General features: G+C 37.7%; 1 protein-coding gene across 5 annotated transcripts in view; it reads left to right on the top strand.

Annotated features, from left to right (window-relative positions):
* ZBBX (zinc finger B-box domain containing) overlaps nucleotides 1–20,655 on the top strand; it is a 123,550-nt gene extending 102,895 nt beyond the window's left edge. For 4 of the 5 annotated variants that reach the window (XR_009261974.1, XR_009261972.1, XR_009261973.1 and 1 more), the window contains 4 exons: nucleotides 1,261–1,515; nucleotides 16,035–16,173; nucleotides 18,192–18,483; nucleotides 20,413–20,655. Coding sequence is in view for 1 of the 5 variants with exons in the window: in XM_058730418.1 (XP_058586401.1) it covers nucleotides 1,261–1,515; nucleotides 16,035–16,173; nucleotides 18,192–18,306 (509 nt within the window). In the remaining 4 variants the exon portion in view is untranslated. Of the gene's footprint in view, nucleotides 1–1,260; nucleotides 1,516–16,034; nucleotides 16,174–18,191; nucleotides 18,488–20,412 lie in introns of those variants that run through there. The other variant, XM_058730418.1, reaches the window with a different exon arrangement.
* Nucleotides 20,656–21,342: the final 687 nt, after the last annotated feature.

Here is a 21,342-nt window from a genome sequence, read left to right as displayed (position 1 = left end):
ACCTGTAGTTACTCTTCTGAATCTTACATTTTCCTTTGACTCGAGTGGACATAATGTTATAATGGCATATGTTCAGTCAAATCATGATTTTCATTATAATGATAATAGCACTTCTTTAAAGAACCCAATTTTTACCCAAAACCAATTTGTATTAAGGGAATACAAGGTTATCTTAGAAATTATTTATATTTAAAATAAATATATTTATTTAAATCTAAATAGTGATTCATTACATATAAAAATATACCTGCACTATGAATTTCTAAATTTGTACTTTGAATATTCCTTTGGCCTTCATTAAAGAATCTTGTGAACAGTACCAAAAGATATCTATATCTATCTACATCTATGTATCTATACATAGATATAGATATGTGCCTATATATATATATATATGCTATTTATATTTATATCTATTTATATCTATATTTATATATATCTGTATGTATAGATATCTATAGATACATGTATCTATAGATATCTATCTATATTATCTATCTATAATTAATTTATATTAGTGTAAGATTTAAAAGGATTTTTTTCTTACTATGAAAGAAACACACATGTTGAAGAAACCAACTAAATCAGCCTTTGAAATAGGTCAGGACAAAGTTGTGACTACCTTAGTGGAACAAAGTAATAACCTGAGGTAGATCTATGTTTCCGGAACTTTTCCACTAATTGCCCTATAAAGCAACAGAGAGTGAACTCATATTTAGGAAAATAAGAAATATGATCTCAATTTCTTTAAAGCCTATATTTTTCTAAAAGCATTTTCATACTAATATTTTGTGTCCATATTTGTTTTAGTAGAAGAATGTTAAGCACCATCAAATAAAATTCACTAGGTTCACTAGGAAGTGGTACCATGTCTATTCTATGAGTTTTTTTTTTTCTCTTAAAAGGCAGAGTTTGGTATAATCCTAGAATTTAAGAAACAGGACACATATTTAAAAAAAGAAAAAAAGAAACGGCACAGTTTGGATGGCTATCGGGTAGATTATAAAATTGGATATTGAATTGTTCTGGAATTGACTTGGTTCACAGAAGTTTTGCTTCAGTTAATATTAAAATTAACTTGTCTTTTTCTGAATATAAGAAAAAAAAAGAGCAAAATAACCCCAAAGTGTTCTTTATGATGTAGGGAAAGTAACTTGGCATTAACTGCTCTTGGTTCAAAGGGATGGTATTTTGTATCTTTAAGCATTCATTCAGAAATTTTAAAACAGTTGATTAAATTTTTTTTATTTTTCATTTTAGGGGAGATATCACAGAGACCTTCAACAGCACATATACCCCTCTCCAACTCTGTTAAGAAAAGCTCCGGTTGCCTCTTCTCCCATCCTCGATCAAGAAGTGCAGCTGTTCGATCGTTATCTAGAGCTGCTTCTGAAATTTCAGAAATTGAATACATTGATATTACTGACCACACTGAGCCTTTCTTAGATGACACTGCTGATCAGCAAACCTTAGACAATTTGGAAAAAGAATTAAATGTGCTGGGAAATCTTGCAGGTAATGCTATTTTTTTTTTTTTTTTTTTTTACTGTAGACAATGTTAACTCTGCCTTCTGCTTGATTCTTTTTTTTTTAATTTTTTTTTTAATGTTTTTATTTATTTTTGAGACAGAGAGAGGCAGAGCATGAGCAGGGGAGGGGCAGAGAGAGAAGGAGACACAGAATCAGAAGCAGGCTCCAGGCTCTGAGTTGTCAGCCCAGAGCCCGACGCAGGGCTCGAACTCACAGACTGTGAGATCATGACCTGAGCCGAAGCCGGACGCTCAACCGACTGAGCCACCCAGGCGCCCCTCTGCTTGATTCTTTATAACATCCTCCAAGAAAACAAGGCTTTCCCTTTTTCCCTCATATAACTGTTAACCTTTGTATTTGTTTCCTTGGATATCCCCTGACATCTCCCTGAGAATGTTACCAAATGGGTGGATGCCCACACCAGAGATGGCCCCCTTAGCCTACATAATACACAGTTAAAATGGAATAAGGAGGGGCTCCTGGGTGGCTCAGTTGGTTACGTGTCCAACTTCGGCTCAGGTCGATTTTGTGGTTCATGAGTTCAAGCCCCGCGTTGAGCTCTGTGCTGACAGCTCAGAGCCTGGAGCCTGCTTCAAATTCTGTGTCTCCCTCTCTCTCTGCCACTCCTCTGCTCATGCTCTGTCTCTGTTTAAAAAAAAAATGTGGCATAAGGAACTTCATGTGGATGAAATATATATTTTTTCTTCTTTCTACAAACCTGCTGAGTGGCTAATCTCTGTAGCTTTATTAAAGCTACTGCCCAACACCCTTGTTGGAGGATTGAGCTGTTAGATCTTTTAAAGCAGTATTTGGCAAGCTTCAGTGCCAATGCACTGAAATGCAGATTCTGGGATGGGGCCCAGGATTCTGCACATCTGACCAGTACCCATTTGATGCCAGTGCTGCTGATTGGCATACCAGTTTGAGGAGAAATTAGACTGCTGCATTCCCTTTCCTAAAATCTCAGTGATTGTAGTCTGGCAAATCATAACCATATTCGTGAACACACAAGGGTCTGGTTCAGTAACAGACCCCAGGGGAATCAGTCCTCTTTTCATCAGGAAGTTGTTCATGCAGTTGTTCCTGCCGCACATCCAAGAAGCAGGCCAGAAACTTCCACATGTGCTTGCTTTTTGGTTTTGTGTTTGTTTGTTTGTTTGTTTGTTTGTTTGGTTGGTTGGTTGGTTTTTAGTGATAACCTCCTCTGTTCACCTCAGAATAAAAACTTTTCTATTTGCCTAAAAAGAACATATCTTGGCTTTGAAAAATTCAAGAAATACCAAAAAATACTAAAAGGGAAGCCAAAATCCTCACAAAATCTTAATCCTTAATCCTTAATATGAAATCCTTTATATGAAAACAACCATCTTATTTGATGAGCAAATATTAATATTTTAAACATCTGCTTATGTCATGAGTATACATATAAAAATACATAGAAGGATGAATAGATTGAAGGAAAGACAGTAGTCATTTTATAAAAAATAAATTTAGGCTCTACGTATTTTTAAATGGTTACATATTTACTCAATTAAACAAAAGATAAATAGAAATGAAACTAATGGAAATTATAGATTTCAGGTACGTTTTTATCACAAAAACATTAAGTTGAACTATATGAAATTGCTTTTTGTAGACAAGAAACAGTGGGATATTGGCAATTTTATATAGTCTGTCTTGTACTTTTATGTAAATATCCCTTTAAAAATTAAGAAAAAGGTAAAAAAGAAATAGTAAGCAACCAAGACCATTTATAATTACCTATGATTTAGTTTTATACAATAATGATGAAATCCCTATAATAAAGATGAGGACTTATTTGTTGTGTTTTTTAGCCACATGTGATTATAAATACTATTGAATATATTGCTATTATAGTTACAATCTTTCATTTTTTTAAGGTTTCCTTTTATTTCCTTTTTCTTAGTGAAAATTCATAAAGATTAGATGATCAGTACCAGCATTTTTATTTTGGCTTTCCAATTTTGAGCCTTTATTTTAAATATATTTTTTAATGTTTTATTTTATTTTTCAGAGAGAGAGAGAGAGAAAGAGAGAGCGAGCATGAGCAGGGGAGGGGCAGAGAGAGAGGGAGACACAGAATCTGAAGCAGGCTCCAGGCTCCGCTCTGTCAGCACAGAGCCCAACTGGAGGTTCAAACCCATGAACTGTAAGATCATGACCTAAGCCGAAGTTGGACACTTAACCGACTGAGCCACCCAGGCACCCCTTGAGCCGTTTATTTTGATTCAGCTCTAGAAGTTTCGATTGTGACATTCTTGAGAATTTGTTTCATCTTTACGGCTGAATGGCAAATTAGCTAGATTAATCTAGTGGATCACACTTTTTTCCCTCTGCATTTAGTAGACATTTCTCCACTGTCTTCTGTGCCTCATTTTGATTCAAGTTAGTACTTAGCACAGTTTTTCCATTTACTTTTGTTTGGTTGAATTTAATTGTAGCTATATTACTCAAGTTCTTTCATGTTTGAGAATGAGTGCTTCCTTTATATTTAAACGGCAAATTCACTGAAGGTAATATAGTTGGGGCATTTTTCTTGTAAACCTTGTATATGCTGACTCATTGTTGTCTGTGTCTGAATTCTGTTATGAAGTAGTTTGAGGTCACCTTTATTTTTTTCCTCACTCTCTCTCTTGCATGTGACAGACTTCTTTCCTGAATGGATGTTTGAAGAATTTTTTCTTAATCTTTGAAATTCAATAACGGGACGAGGAATGTGTTTCAAAATCAATAATTCAGCATTTCTTAAAGCAGTGGGCTCTCTTTCTATCTGTAGAAAAATTGCTCCTTACTTTCAGAGATATTTTCTGCTGTTGTATATTTGAATTGCTTTTCTGTTCCATGTGGGATTATCCTGCTGACGAACCTATTTTGTCTGTGTTGGATCTTCTTTGTACAATGTATTTACTTACATTTTCGTCAACTCTTTTAACCAGTTTTATTTTCCTTTGCATTTACTACTTTACCTTCAGCTTGTCTTCTATGTTGGGATTTTAATTTTCAGCTACAGTTATAATCCGTTCTTTATTGACTGATTTAATACATTAGCTTTCTAAAGGTATTCTTTGATTTCTTTTTGTAAATTTTTACTTTGATGTATTATAAACTTATGGAAAATTTTCAAGAATGCAAGAATAGTACAAGGAGGGTGCTTGGGTGGCTCAGTCAGTTGAGTGTCTGACTTCAGCTGAGGTCATGATCTCATGGTTCATGAGTTCAAGCCCCGCATCAGGCTCTGTGCTGACAGCTCAGAGCCTGGAGCCTGCTTCACGTTCTGTGTCTCCCTCTCTTACTTCCCCACCCCCACTCATGCTCTGTCTTCCCTCTCTCTCTCTCTCTTTCTCTCTCAAAAATAAATATTAAAAAATTTTAAAAAGAGAGAGAATAGTAGAAGGAATTACTGTATACTCTTTACCGAGTTCACTTTTGCGCTATTTGGATATATGTATACACATACACACACACACACGCACACTGTACTTTTTTGTGAATCATTTGAGAGGAGGTTATAAACATTATGAGCCTTGATCAAAAAAATACTTGAGTGTAAAAAAATACATCAGTCAGTGTGTGTTACCCACGAACAGAACATTTTTTCAAGGATCATAATACAATGATCAAAAATCAGGAAATTTAACATTGATACAATATGATCCTCTACTCTAGTCCACAGTGCCTATCTAATTTTTAAAACTTGTCTCAGTGGTGTTCATTATAGCTTGTTTTTTTCTGGTATTGGATCCTATCCAGGAACAGGTGATCAATGAAAAATTTTTTTCTTGTTAACATCTGACATGACGTTTGATCTTTGAGATTAGTTTTGCTGTTTTTAATTAATTAATTTTTAATTGAAATGTGATTGACTTACCATAACCTTTTAGTTTCAGCGGTACATAATAGTGATTCAGTGTGTTTATACATTATGAAATAATCCCCATAGTAAGTTCACTTACCATCATCTGTCACCACACACAGTTATTACAATATTATTGACTATATCCCCTATGCAGTACATTATATCTCTATGACTTGTTTATTTTATAACTGGAAGTTTGTACCTCTTAATCCCCTTCACCTGTTTAGCTCACTCCTCCCACTCCTTTCCTCTCTGGTAACCAACAGTTTGTTTCCTATATCTATGAAACTGTTTCTGTTTTGTTTTATGCATTTGTTTTGTTTTTTTTAGATTCCACATATAAGTGAAATCCTGTGGTATTTGCCCTCCATGTTGTCGTAAATGGCAAGGTTTCATTCCTTTTTTTTTTTTTTTTAATTTTTTTTTTTTAACGTTTTTTATTTATTTTTGGGACAGAGAGAGACAGAGCATGAACGGGGGAGGGGCAGAGAGAGAGGGAGACACAGAATCGGAAACAGGCTCCAGGCTCCGAGCCATCGGCCCAGAGCCTGACGCGGGGCTCGAACTCACGGACCGCGAGATCGTGACCTGGCTGAAGTCGGACGCTTAACCGACTGCGCCACCCAGGCGCCCCGGTTTCATTCCTTTTTTTATGGCTGAGTAATATTCTGGTGTGTGTGTGTGTGTATCTCACATCTTTATGCATTCATATATTCATGGACACTCAGGTTGCTTCTATATCCTGGCTATTGTAAATAATGGTGCAATGAACATATTGGTGCAGATAATCTCTTTGAACTGGAGTTTTCATTTTATTCGGGTAAATATCCAGAAATGGAATTGCTGGATTGTATGGTAGTTATATTTTTACTTTTTTTGAGGAACCTCCGTATTGTTTTCCATAGTAGCTGCTCCAATTTACATTCTTACCAACAGTGTCCGAGGGTTTCCTTTTTTCCATGTCCCCACCAACACTTGTTATTTTTTTTTTTTTGTCTTTTTGATAATAACCAATCTGATGGGTGGTATATCACTGTGGTTTTGGTTTGCCTTTACCTGATGGTTAGTGATATGGAGCATATCGTTTCATGTGATTGTTGTCCTTCTGTTTGTCTTCTTAGAGAAATGTCTGTTCAGGCCTGCTCATTTTTTAAATGCATTGCTTTTTTTTTAATTAAAAATGTTTGTTTGTTTGTTTGTTTATGAGAAAGAGAGTGGGAAAGGAGCAGAGAGAGAGGCAGACAGAGAATTCCAAGCAGGCTCTACACTGTCAGCACAGAGCCTGATGCAGGCTCCATCCCACGAACTATGAGATCATGACCTGAGCCAAAACCAAGAGCTGGATGATTAACTGACTAAGCCACCCATGATGTTTGCTCTTTTGATACTAAGTTGTGTAAGTTCTTTTTGTAGTTTGAATATTAATCACTATTGGCTGTATGACTTGCAAATATTCTTCTCCCATTCAGTAAGTTGCCTTTCCATTTTGTTAATGGTTTCCTTTGCTGTACAAATGCCATTTAGTTTGATATAATCTCATTTGTTTATTTTAGCTTTTCTTGCCCTTGCCTGAGGATACTAGTCCAAAAATATATTGCCAAGACCAGTGTAAAAGAGTTTACTGCCTATGGTTTCTTGTATGAGCCTTATGATTTTAGGTGTTACATTCAAGTCTTTAATCCATTTTTAATCTATTTTTATATGTGGTATAAGATAGTGGTGCAGTTTCATTCTTCTGTGTGTAGCTGTCTGCCCAGTACCATTTATTGTAGAGACTGTCTTTTCCCCATTGTATATTCTTGTCTTTTTTGTCATAGTTCGATTAACCATGTATATGTTAAGCTTTCTGTTCTATTCTATTGATCTATTGTTTCCATGCTTTGTAGTGTAGTTTGAAATCAAAAGGTGTGACACCTGAAGCATTGTTCTTTTCTCTCAAAATGCTTTGGCTATCTGGGATCTTTTGTGGTTCCATACAAATTTTAGGATTCTTTGTTCTAGTTTTATAAATATGCCATTGGTATTTTTATGGAGATTGCATTGAATCTTTGGATTGCTTTGGGTAGAGTGGACATTTTAGCAGTATTTATTCTTCTAATCCATGAGCATGTTGTATCTTTCCATTTATTTATGCTGTCTTCTTCCATAAGTATCCTACAGTTTTCAGAATACAGGTCTTTCACCTCCTTAAATTTATTTCTAGGTACTTTATTCTTTTTGGTGAAATTGTAAATGGGGGTTATTTTTTATTTCTCTTTTCGATATCTTTTTACTATGTATAGAAATGCAACTGATTTCTGTATATTAATTTTGTATCCTGTGACTATACTGAATTCATTTATTAGTTCTTAGAGTTTTTTGGTTGAATCCTGGTTCTTCTATATTCAGTGTCATGCCATCTGCAAATAGTGAGCATTTTACTTCTTCCTTTCCAATGTGGGTGACTTTTTTTTTCTTTTTCTTGCCTATTTGTTGTGATTAGGACTTCCAATGTTGAATATGTTGAATGAAACATGAAAGTTCAATAAAAGTGGTAACAGTGGGCATCCTTGTTCTGATCTTAAGCTTTTCATGGTTGAGTATAATGTTAACATTTGGGTTTGTCATATACGATCTTTCTTATGTTGAGGTGCATTTCTTCCATACCCATGAGTGGAGTTGGCCCAGGGTGTACCATGGTGGGGTTGTTTTGGGGAAATGGCTGCAGCTGTTCTAAGCTAGGGGCCCGGGCTTGTTGGGTCAGTTCGAGCAGGCCAACTATAGTACCTGGACCTTGCTTTTGTCTGTGCTATCAAGGTGGAGGGGGGACATAAAAAATGGCACTTTCAGGGCACCTGGTTGGCTCAGTCAGTTAAGTGTCTGACACTTGATCTTGGCTCAGGTTAAGATCTCATGGTTTGTGGGTTCAAGCTCTGCATTGGGCTCTGCGCTGACAACATGGAGCCTCCTTGGGATTCTGTCTCTCCTCTCCACCCATCCCCCACGTATGTGTGCTCTCTCTCTCAAAATAAATAAACTTTTAAAAAAAATGGCACTTGCTGGTCCTTTCAACCCCAGAGTGATTTCTAGAAGTTTCCCACCATTTAGCAGATGCACTAAGGTTAGTAAATAGATTTCTTTCACTTGCAGTCAAATTGCCCTTTAAACCACTATTTTTCCATGTGTCCCAAGGTGAGAGAGTATGTACATGGACCCCTCAGAGATATTCCTCCCCACTGCAGGTTGCCACACTGGGGATGGGGTTCCCTTCATGACTATATCCCTATCTCCTGCCCTTCTCTGTGTGGTCTCCCTCTTATTTATTTTGCAAAAGCTCTTCATTCAGCCCTCAGTTCTTTGGGAGGAATTGTGTAGCTGTAGATTCAGTGAGTCTGTGGGAGGAGGTGAGTTCAGGGTCTTCTTACATCACCATGTTAGACTGGCTCCTTAACAGTTTTACACTGTTCTTAAATTTATTTATTTTTGAGAGAAAGAGAGCATGAGCTGGGGAAGGGCAGAAAGAGAGGGAGAGAGAAAATGCAAAGCAGGCTCTGCACTGACAGCACAAGCTCAGTGCAGGGCCCCAACTCATGAGCCAAAATCAGGAGTTGGATGCTTAACCGACTGAGCCACTCAGGTGCCCCCGTTTTACACTTTAAAAAATATATATCATTTTCATTCTTTCTTTTGTAGCTAAAGGACTCATGGGGAAATTTTCTTATGGTCTTGATCTGTTTTCTACCAGATCTTTTACTTAATCATTCTTTGCATGCCATGGATTCTTGGATTCTAGTTTGTTCATCTACATAGCTAGTTGCTGTCATTTCTTTGTATCTTCTGTGTTCATACTTATTGTGGGCAGCTTTGCTCATATGTTCTTTTCTGATATAGTGAGATTACATTTTCCCTAAAATGCTGTCCACCTGTACCAAGGTATGTCAGTCTTCTCTTTGGAGCTACTATTTGTGGATTGGTTATTGCATTGTTTTCTGTATCTTGCCAGCTCAAAGGCATGGGAGGATCGATGAAGGGCTGGGGAGCTTATCCTCCTTTATTGGAAGGCCTGGGCTCGCTAGTCTTCTTCTTGATTACGTTAAATTTCATTGCACCTGGTTTCAGCTGTGTTCTGTCCCTATGGGGACACCTGCAGGTTTGTAATTTTCTTGCCTCTGCTAAGATCTTCCAGTGGGTACTTAGGGGTTTTACAAATATTTCAAATTATTTCTTCTTCTTTCCCCTTCACCTACTTTTCTCCAAATTGGTGTGGTATTGGTGAGACTTGTCAGTGCTTTCGATGACTCTCCTTTTCCTGTTACTAGTTTAGTGTTCATATCGGCTGGGGAAGAAAGTGAATAGATGGCAGTGGCACCCAGCTACACCACAGAGAGTCTTTTTTTTTTTTTAATTTATTTTTTTTATTTTTGGGACAGAGAGAGACAGAGCATGAACGGGGGAGGGGCAGAGAGAGGGAGACACAGAATCGGAAACAGGCTCCAGGCTCCGAGCCATCAGCCCAGAGCCTGACGCGGGGCTCGAACTCACGGACCGCGAGATCGTGACCTGGCTGAAGTCGGACGCTTAACCGACTGCGCCACCCAGGCGCCCCCACAGAGAGTCTTTATTTGGTTGTCCCTTGTTGAAATTTATTATGTGGACTTACATTCCTTTCTTTGTCCGATTCCTTTTATGATTTTATTTTAGTTTAGTTCTTCTGCTTTTCCTATTCATTTAATTATGGGTTGGGCGATGAGAGTCTGTGATCCACCTGTACCCAATCCATTTGCCTTCCTCTAAAATACTAAAAATCAAATGTAAGTCTCCTTGGAGGTAATTCTCACGTTAAAGACGAATTCTAAAATGAAGCATGACAGGCCTGAACTAGATCTAAAAGGATAACCATACAGCTTTTAATCAGAAAATGAAGGGTTTCTTATTTTGATAAATTGGTGAGTTCCATTATTTACAAATGAAACACCAGACTTAACAAGCAGTAGTCTCTTGTGTTTGTTTCTAACCACCAGCTTCCCTATTTCCTTTATCACTTCTGTTCTTACATACTTCACTTTTTCCCTCTGCCACTCATTTTTCCATACACTGATGCCAGTATTTTCACTAGAGTGCGTAACTTTTCATATATGAAGGCAGCATACACTGCGTGGCCTGTGAACCACCAGGGCTTTGCTGATGGTCCAGGAGCAGAACTAAATCACTTACACACACTTGACCCATGGACAGCTCTCTTTATGTTTGGGAAGATTGGCTTTGGATGAGTGCACAGCTTTGGAGACATTCACCTGGAGCTTAGGAAGGAAGAGGGTGGCACATCAGACCCAACAAAACAGTCAGTGAGGTGATAGATGCTGTGGTGTCATCAGCTGCTATTCCAGAAAATTCACGGTTTCTGTACAAGGCTTTTGTATTCTGTTTAGCATCAATGGGCAGAAAAATTCCACCCACATTTCACTACTTATGGTGCAGCCTGGAAAAACTCCGTATGAGGTTTGGTTGCACAGACGCACAGCTACACAATTTGACTCTTATACAAATGTAAATGTGTTCACATCCCTGTGAAAGCTGACATTTAGTGAGCAGCAAACGTGACTTGTTTTCTCTTAGCTCTAGGATACATCCATTTCCTCTAAGTTCTATGGAAAACAACTGCGCCAGGCAACTGGGAGAAGAAAAGGCAGCAAATAACTATATTCAGTGAAATGTTTCCCCATTCAGATTGCTGTGGCTGATATGAGAGCCCTTTCAGAAGCAGGCAGGGCAGGCGAATGGGTGGGCGGGGGTAGAGGGCAGGTGTACAGGTTGCAGACCAACTTCCTGCTGAATCAGGAGATGGGGGCAGGAAAGCCGGGCAGTTTTGAGCCAGGCTCTGGGTCCAGGAGCCTGGTTTTGAAATTTGAAACCTCTACCTCCTAGCTTCATGACATTGGGCAAATGACTTTCACAATCTCACTTTGCATCAGTTTCTGTGTATGAAAGATGGCTACAATAGGCCCTATCATAAAATTGTTCAATGATTGAATTTAATGATATATTAAATATTATATTTATGAAAAATTTCTTTCTCTTTCTCTCTCTCTACACACACACACATACACACACACACACACATTCTCTCTTAAGACTTAATTGCTTAGCACATAGTAAATCCTGAAAAAGAAACTTAAATTGTTTAAGGAACCAGTGGTTGGTACTTTCCACATACAATATAGGTAAGGTTCTCTTGGTAAGTCTAATTTTTAGTCAAAAACATCTAAAAGCTGTTTTCATTCTACAGTGATGTTTTCTTCTGGCCACCGTGAGGGTGATAGCTTTAGCTCATTCCATATAATTATTTCCTCCACAAATATCTTTGTAAATAAAGCTATCATCACTTCCTTAGTAGGTTCAACATGACCATATAACTTACTTGCCAAGTCACTTTGTCAACTTTTGAATATTGTCATAGCCTGAAGAAATTTGGGAAACATCAGAAGATATGCAGTATGAGAAAGTATCAGTAATAATGCACATTAAGGCGTTCATGTTTTCATTAGTTAAAAATAATTCATTTGTTCAAACTTATTCTGACTTGTGGTTTAAGGGTTTGTACTTTAAGACTTAAATTCCCATGGCAATCCTATGTTTGTATAAGTCCACAGTAGTTAACTGAGCCAAGCAATTAAAAAGAGGAAAGTAATTTTCTTAAATTAGAAAGACTAAAAATCTACCTGATACTAACTGATGTAGCTATACTGTTGGAGAAAAAAATAGTGAGATAGTGAATAATTGGAGCCTCTGTTCATAAGTTGACCATCAAGTAAGATATTACACTGTATGGGGGCTAATCAGGGTTTATAGTTAGCAGATTAAGTAAGTAACCCTTGTAAAGAGAGGTTAAGATGGACTGGAATGGCAATCTTTTTGCTTTGGGTCACCTTTCAATTTCAAGAAAAAAAATGAGTGCCACCTATAAATGAAAGTCAACATATTTTTTTAAATTCTGGCATAAGGAATATGAAGCCATTCAATGAGTAATAATCACTACTTGTTTTTATATGTAATTTTGCTTCATTTGATCTTTATAACAACTCTGTGAAGGCAAATGAAGCAGGTATGATTTTTAATCTCCCCTTCGTGGATACAGTGACTGAGGCTCTAGGTGACGTAATAACTACCCAGGGTCTCCCTTGGGTGCTCAGAAGAGACCAGGCGCGAACCTGGGCAAGTCTGCCCCACATTCCTTTGTCTCACCACCCTACCACCGTGCACTTAACTAATGTCAAATCCTTACTCCTAATCAGTATTGTGACCGCATAAGAGGCAGAGGGTGTGGGCAGGGAGAAGGTAAAAGGAAGAAGGTAAGAAGGGATAAACAAGGCGAGACACAATGGCAGAAGGAAAGAGATGGAGAGAGAGAAAAACCAAAGTCTGAAGGTTTGGGAAGGGGGCTCACAGGTTACAAGGGTAAGTGTCCTGGTTGTCACAGCCTCCTAAACACGGGGATGTCACTGGTATCTCTGCTAATAGTCCTTTAGATGGTGGTGGTGGTGGTGATTTGGGTTCCTTGTAGGAACGTAACCTGTCTGCTTTGTGTCTATTCTTTGAAGTTTTTATCCTGTCTCTTTGTTCCCACTTTTCTTTCCTTCATTTCTTTTACTCATCTAAATGTTCATTTCCCTGTAGAATAAAGTTTTACGTGTATATTTTAAATGACTTGAGTTTTAGAAATACACCTTAAAACTTTATATTTAGTCATTTTTTTTCCCCTTTGCCATTCTTTATTATCGAATTTAAGAGGTTCTTCAATGATCAGAGAACATACGCTATTACTCCAGGGATAGAAAAAGGCTTAACTTCAATCCATTCCTCAATAGTCCACTTTCTAGACAGTTATAAAGTAAATTTATAACAGCTAAATTTCCACTATAAATGTCAATCCAGTCTTCCCTGGTTTTATATTAGAAAATCTTAGGTTTTTGTATAATTGATCTTTTAGATTTAACACTAACCCACAATAGAGCTTTTCTTTTTTTTTTTTTTTTCAACGTTTTTTTTTTTTATTTATTTTTGGGACAGAGAGAGACAGAGCATGAACGGGGGAGGGGCAGAGAGAGAGGGAGACACAGAATCGGAAACAGGCTCCAGGCTCCAAGCCATCAGCCCAGAGCCTGACGCGGGGCTCGAACTCACGGACCGCGAGATCGTGACCTGGCTGAAGTCGGACGCTTAACCGACTGCGCCACCCAGGCGCCCCAACAATAGAGTTTTCATAGGCAGTTTTATTTTTCCCTGCCTTGAAAATTAGGTGATGTCACCTTTGCCCCTCTTAACTTCACATGGTACTTGGAAATACCATTTTGAGAATGAACAATTATATAAACGTAGGCCCATTCTATCTACACCATCCAAATTAGCTCTGCTCAATCAGGACTGAACTGCCCTGCAGACATCGGGTACCTCTCCTGGTGGTGTTCTTTAGATCTAAGAGTCATTATTGTGTTTCAGTTCTGTAGTTGCACCAGTTGCAAATCCTGAATTGATTGCTTTCTCACGGGTAACAGTCCCTATCACTGGGGCAAGTGAGGGTGCTCTGCATACCTGTCTTTTTTACCTTGTGGAAAAAGAGAAGAGAAAATAGAAGTCCACGCTAAAGAATGAGATTCTGAGATATAGAGATATAGAGATTTCTGACGTTGCTGAGCTAGAAGAGCTTAGGGCTAGTTGCATTTCTTCTCTGGTTGTGTGACTTCCAACAAGCAACCAGTGTCTCGGGGACCTTCGGTTTCCTAATCTCCAACAACTGGGGAGGGAATAAAAATTCTAGCTGAAGAATCTTTTTGTTTTTCTCAAAATTAGTCTTCTACAGAGCTCCAAATTTAAATCAGACCGAGTAAAGCCATTTTGATGATTTGGGGGTTGTGGAACAGGAGCCTCAGCCCCAAGACTACTGTATTTCTCCAGGTATCATAATTTGAAAGTCACTGGGCTAAATAATTTTAAGGATGTTTCCGGTTGTAAATGTATTGAGGACTGTCTTGCAGCAGGAATAATCGAAGTTTCTTCCAGCAGGGGAATGTCTGCTTGCTCAAAAACTTCAAGTAAATACTATCCAAGAAATAATCGTAATCATAACCATAGAATAATTCTCTCAGTCCAGGTGAATGTTACACATAGTTTGGAGTGTGGTCCTTGTGATCAGGAGAGTATTTGCTTGCACTTTCATCAGAGTAAGGGGAAAAGTAGCACCCGGTAATTTTAACAGTTTTAAAAGTCATGCTACCATAACCTTAGGTAAAAGTTAGATGGCTCTTCCAACTTCATCAATGACGAAAAGAAGGCATCATGGTCTTTCTAATACAGTAATCGTACTTATTTTTGTACTTGAATTCTTGGTAGTTTATATAAAATATGTTTGCTTATGCATTTGCTTATTTAATTTGCACCGTTTGCCCTTACATGAGCTAAATCATAGGCCTGCGTCATGTAAAAGATTTAAGTCTTCTCCCCTTTCACATACAAATGGTTATTATCTATCCAAACAAAGCAGAAAGTAGAAAGGGTAGCAGAAAAGAAAGGAAGCAGAAAAAGAAAGGGTAGCTTTGCCAAAAGTAACCTTCACCTCAGACTGTATGGGGGTAAAGCTTTTATTTCTTAGAAGACAAAAATAAACAATAAGGTGTTTAACGTTCTGGCAAATTGAGGAGTTGCACGATATTCTAGCCTTAAAAGAGGATCCTGTGACTTTCTTTGCAATTTTGTAAATTCTCAGGACATTTAACACTTTCTTAAGTGTAGTATATTTTAAAAAATCAATTAGGTTAGTTGAAATAACTCAGAGAAAGACAAATACTATATAATATCACTTACATATGGAATCTAAAAAACCCAAACTCACAGAGACAGAGACTAGAATAGTGGTTACCAGGGGCTAGGGGGTGGAAGAAATGGGGAAATATTGGTCAAACAGTGTAAACTTTTGGTTAAAAGATGAACAAATTCTGCAATGTAATGTGCAGCATGGTGATTATAGCTAATAATATTAGATACCTGAAGGTTGCTAAGAGAGTAGATCTTAAATGTGTTAGCTAACACTATGGTGGTAATCATTTTGCAATATATAAATGTTCCAATCAACATATTGTACACCTTAAAATTACACCATGTTACATGTCAATTATTTCTCAATAAATTAAAAACAAATTGGGGCAACCCCCCCCAAAAAAAAACAAAAACAAAAACATAATCCATCTGATTAAGGTGACTTGATACCCATGCCCTAATTTAGAAGCTTAGAGCAAACTTCCTTCATATTCTGCTCATCCCGCATATACTAGAAAATTGAGGTGATTAAAAATCTGTACTGACCTTCTTACTGAGAACAAACTGAGGGTTGATGGGGGGTGGGAGGGAGGGCAGGGTGGGTGATGGGTATTGAGGAGGGCACCTTTTGGGATGAGCACTGGGTGTTGTATGGAAACCAATTTGACAGTAAATTTCATATATTAAAAAATAAATAAATAAATAAATAAATAAACGTTAAAAAAAAAAAATCTGTACTGACCTTCTTTGTAATGCTTATAGTTTATGCTGGGTAAACTTTCAGCACCATATGCTGTGTTTGTGTCTTGAATTTATGTGCTGACATAAAATGTTTCAGATCCTTCAGAAAAACTTTACAGTCTAACCTCAGAAGAGTTACCAGCCTTCAACAACCACTTGCTGGACATAAGTCAGACTACTGGAGATTTCCTTAAAAGCTCAAGTGCTGGAGGCCTCTGGGGAGTTGAGGAACAGAGGTAGGTTAAGCCTGCAGCTCATATGTAATGACAGCATACATGGTGAAATTTTTGACAAGCCCCAAATAGTTATCTTTACTATATGAAAAAAGATTGCACTCACGTGGGTGCTTTATATGGCCATTCTCTGTAAAATGTTTGGGTCCTTGGTCGACGTATTATCAGGATTTAGTAGAAGGCTTATGAAGTTGTTGCTTTAATGTGAAGAGATAATTCTCTGCTGGACAATGTATGTCAGAAAAACGAAAAGATATTGGGAATTTTATAATCCTTCAGCATTTCTTCTTATATTGAAAAACAGTTGCTTTACTTGCATTAATTAACTTAATAAATTCAAACAATTTGCACTAATAGAATCTTATTCAATGTGAATAAAACTTTTAGAATAGAATGTCGAGAAGATTCTTTCTTGAAATTAGGTCAAGATTGTTAATGATAGCATATTTTAAATTAAGTCATTTCATTCTTTCCTCACATGAAAAACATTTAGGGTTGATCAGTTTGTAAAGAACATAGGTTATACTAATAAATGCTTCAAAAAAGTAGTTTATCATGTCAGTCTATTACTGACGTGCTGGAATTTCTTTTTAAAATTTTTTTTTCCAACGTTTTTTTTTAATTTATTTTTGGGACAGAGAGAGACAGAGCATGAACGGGGGAGGGGCAGAGAGAGAGGGAGACACAGAATGGGAAACAGGCTCCAGGCTCCGAGCCATCAGCCCAGAGCCTGACGCGGGGCTCGAACTCACAGACTGCAAGATCGTGACCTGGCTGAAGTCGGACGCTTAACTGACTGCGCCACCCAGGCGCCCCTGGAATTTCTTGAAAAGGGAGGAAGGATCCTTGTAGAAGGATTAAGATAAATGTAAAATAGAAAGTCCCTTGAACTGTAAATTCCTTTGACTGGTTTGAAGTCTAATATTGCATTAAAAGGGAATCAAGAGTCCATTATTATTCCATCTTTCTAAAGGAGAAAATCATTTAGCTGTGGCCCTTGGATTTTTGCATTTCTAACACCACTTCCATTTTTAAAAAGAGAGATCAATATAAAGTTGCCATTTTTTCCCTAAAAAGCTCTTTTAAAACAAAGTAACTAAACCTACCACATACCCTCGGCATCATTTCATAAAAGAAAGGACATTTAATACTAAAAATATAAGGGGCACAAACAGAATAAAGCAGTTCTTTAAAATTAAAAATGTCATGAAAAAGTCCTTACCTTGTCCTTATTTTCCCTTCTTAGACCAGTGAAAATTTTTATCTCAGTCAGATCTGCCCTAGCCCACAGATCAGAGTTTAGGAACTTGCTGATTTAGCCTCTGTGGGTCATAAAAAAGAATCCAAAAAGATACCTATCACAGGATGAAGTATTTTATATTATTTAGTGGCATAGCATGGGCTGAAATTCTAGATAACTTGGACAAAAAAAATCTGAATTACACAAACTCCTTTCTGCTCCCCCACACTACTTCCTTCCCTAGACCTGACACCTGTATACTAGACTTTCTACCAGTTAGTCTCCACAGTAAAATGTAACAAGATAAAATAACTAAATAATTGCTGCCATTAAGTTTGGTTTTGGCATATCTTGATTGGCTATCCACATAGTCCTAATTTACAGTACGCAAAAGAGGTGATTTATTTGGCAATCTATTCGTTGGGATTCTATTGCACAGCCAATGTAATGATGAATGTTCTTAATGATGACCTGAGGCTCGGCAAGTTTCTGAAGTGCCTTCTGAATCATCAGTGAAAGACACAACCAGAGAGCATAAAATCGTCTCCCCTTGGTTCCACTGTGGCTTTATTTCTCGGGAGAGGGAGAATGATGAGAATTTCTCATTAAAAGGAGGCTTGGTATATTGGGCACATTGAAAATTATGGCCCCAGTCGGAGACAGCCCCCTCACATCTGCCTGCCTCCAATGACTTCAATGCATGTAGTATTGATCAGAAGATGAATGAAGAGTTGAAACCTGGTTCTGTATATTGTGTATTGATCTTTTAATGTATTTCCAGCTCTTCTGAAAAAGATACTGAAATTCAGTCTTTGCTGACACTTTCTGAAAGCAGCACGGAGGAGGAGGAGGAAGAGGATTTTCTTGACCGGCAACACGTCATCACACTCCCATAATCAAAGAGTGCCTAATGATAATGATCATTTGTTCATTACGTTTTCCATTTGGTACCCAGAGTAAAGCAAACAGCTGAAAAAAGTGACCAAGTGATTACTTGTCCCCGGTGCTGGAGATTTGATTGTTAATGTTTCTGATATTTCAAGATTGGCAGACTAATAAAAATCAGTGAAATTGTAAGTTCAAGGGCTTTTTCTTCCAAACGATTTACTGTATGTCAAACGCTGATCTATATTACACACAATATTAGTAAAATTTGGTGAATTTTAAAAACGAACAGTTATAATTGTGTCTCTAGAACCTATTGTAGGTTAGAACATGATTGCATTCAAAGTAATATTAGATGGTTGAATTATATTTTAAACAATTATGTCATCAGTAAGAGCATACATTTGATGGCCATAGCATTAATTGAGCCTGGAATCCGTGTTTTGCTTTGGTAATTACTGTTTCATTTTGTTATGTTTCGTTTTGTTTCGGTTAGGGTTTTTGAAATTCACACAAGTTCTGGTAGCTTCAAAAGTTGCTGCCAGAAGAGAAAAAAGAAGACCCAAAATAAAGCAGACATAACACTTGTCATTCTAGTATGACACAAAAACTTATACTAGAAAACACAGAACCCGCCCCCACCACCTCCCACAAACATCTTACTTTGGGCGGGTCACTGTGATGGTTAATTTTTTGTCAATTTGGCCACACTGTGGTACCCAGATATTTGCTAAAACTTTATTCTGGCTGTTTCTGTGAACGCATTTTTGAGGTGAGATCAACATTTAAATCAATAGACTTTGAATAAAGCTGATTAGTCATAGTGGTGTGTGTGGATGTCATCTAATCAGCTTGAAAGTCTTTTCTAATTTTTTTTTAATGTTTGTTTATTTTTGAGAGAGAGACAGAATGCAAATGGGTTAGGGGCAGAGAGAGAGGGAGACACAGAATCTGAACCAGGCTTCAGGCTCTGAGCTGTCGGCACAGAGCCCAACACGGGGCCCGAACTCACGAGCTGTAAGATCATGACCTGAGCCAAAGTCAGTCGCTCAACCGACTGAGCCTCCCAGGCGCCCCAACTTGAAAGTCTTAAGAGAAAAAAGACTCAGGTCCTCCACGGAAGAGGGAACGCTGCCTTCAGGTTGCCTTTGAGCTCAAACTGCAACATTAGCTCTTTCCTGGGTCTCCAGCCATCTGGCCTGCTCTGTAGATGTTGGATTTGCTAGCTGTCACAATTGATTCTATTTCCCTAGACAACCCTGACTAATACAAATATATCTGTAGGACTGTTTGTGACACCCAGAGAAAATAACACATGCAGAGGTGTTTTGCTAGTCTTAGTAGTGGTAGATCTTGGGGTTGGTGGGTGTCCAGTGCTTTACTTGATCTTATAATTCAAGGGTTTAAGAAAAGAGCAGAAGGAGACGTGGGGAGGGATAGTTTCATGGTTGTCACTTTGTGACGCTTTAGGACAGTTTCCCCTTAAAGAGATTGTTGACATCAGGAAAACATACCTGCAGGTTGGCTATGCCATCATCACAGCATTAACTGTATCTCCAGGTTCAGATTCTTTTTTTCTTCCCTATGATTCTGGGTAATAGCCCCTTATAGAAGATTGATGATTGTTTAGTGTAATTTATCTCTGATAATTTTTCCATGGGATCAATACATTGTACTGGTCATCTACTAGCAGGATAGAAAATGGTGAAGACACCTATTTCTATGCCTTTCAATATAAAAATGCGCTTCATTAAAGTGGTTCACATAAATGAACAATAAACAATAAGGAAATCCACTCATACTATCAAAATTAAATTTCCTGAAAGAAATTAGTATCTTAAAATGAAAAGTGTGACTCCTCCAAAGTGTTCACTCTCCTGTTAGCACTTCCTCTGTCCCCATCCCAGGGAGTTAACAGTGAGTCACCTTCAAATCTGCGTCGTTTATGTTAAAGGCCCTTCTGTCATCTTGTCCTGAGGCTGATAGCTCTCTGACTTTTTGTATTTGTAGTTAACTGTTCATCAGTTAAAATGGGAAGGAAAATACATTATTTTTGTTTTTAGCATGTCTGCTCAGGTTTAAAATTTCTCTACTCTCCCTACCCTCCTTTGCTGTAGGACATCTTCATTCCTCTGATGAAGAAGAAAATTGCTCCCTAGGTGCAATTTATAAAAGTCCAGTGTTTCTCTCAACGTGGAAGGAGGTGTTGTCTTATTCTCATTAAGGGAGAAGGACCACTGCTATTCCTTCTGTCTTGAGTCTTGGCTTGAGTCTTTTATAAACTAGCTCAGAAAGAGATTTTATAAGATACTGTTACCTTTTACAATGTAAAAATTTTTAAATAAAAATAAATCTGAGAATTGTCATGAATGCATTTCTGGCCAGAACTTGAGATAATGCATAGACCGTTGACTTTGTCATTTGACTTCCAATATGACATTGAAATTAAACATGAGGGTCCTCGGTGGCAGAGCAGGCTCCCTTCTGCCTTTATTTGCTTCCCATATCCACACATTTAGAAAAGTTCCTTAATTCCTTTGCCATTAGTCTAATGAGGAAATAAAAACTAAATAAGATTAGAGCCTTTGCCTGAAGCAGTTTCAATGTGTTCTCTCATTTTGAAGCTCAGGCTTAGAATCACTGTTAAAGGCACGCACCTAGTTCTGACTGTGGAATCCAGAGAGTTACAGACATTCAAGAAGAATCACAACCATACTCCCAATACTAGAGTTACCACAGTGTGCCTCTAGCAACCACTGGACAAATGATCACACGGTTTTGTATGCACGTTGGGATTTAGTAGTTTAGACTCAGACATGCCTCGTGGTGTAATAGTAATAGGAAATTCTATAATTTTATCACTCTGGAGATACACAGAATGGAAACAAATTGACATTAAGTTATATTTGGCAGCTTGAATATATTGTTTGATATTTACTGTCATTCACATCTAGTACACTCTGAGTGTGTCACGCTAGACAGGCCAATGGGGTGCACTACCCTTTAAGACCACTCAGTGCTGTGCCTTATATGTAAAGTGCAAAGAA

This window comes from Neofelis nebulosa, chromosome 5, assembly GCF_028018385.1.
Source record: "Neofelis nebulosa isolate mNeoNeb1 chromosome 5, mNeoNeb1.pri, whole genome shotgun sequence".
In the NCBI taxonomy this organism is placed as follows: domain Eukaryota; kingdom Metazoa; phylum Chordata; class Mammalia; order Carnivora; family Felidae; genus Neofelis; species Neofelis nebulosa.
The sequence above is the reverse complement of the archived record's forward strand: the minus strand, read 5'-3'. Positions and strand labels throughout refer to the sequence as shown.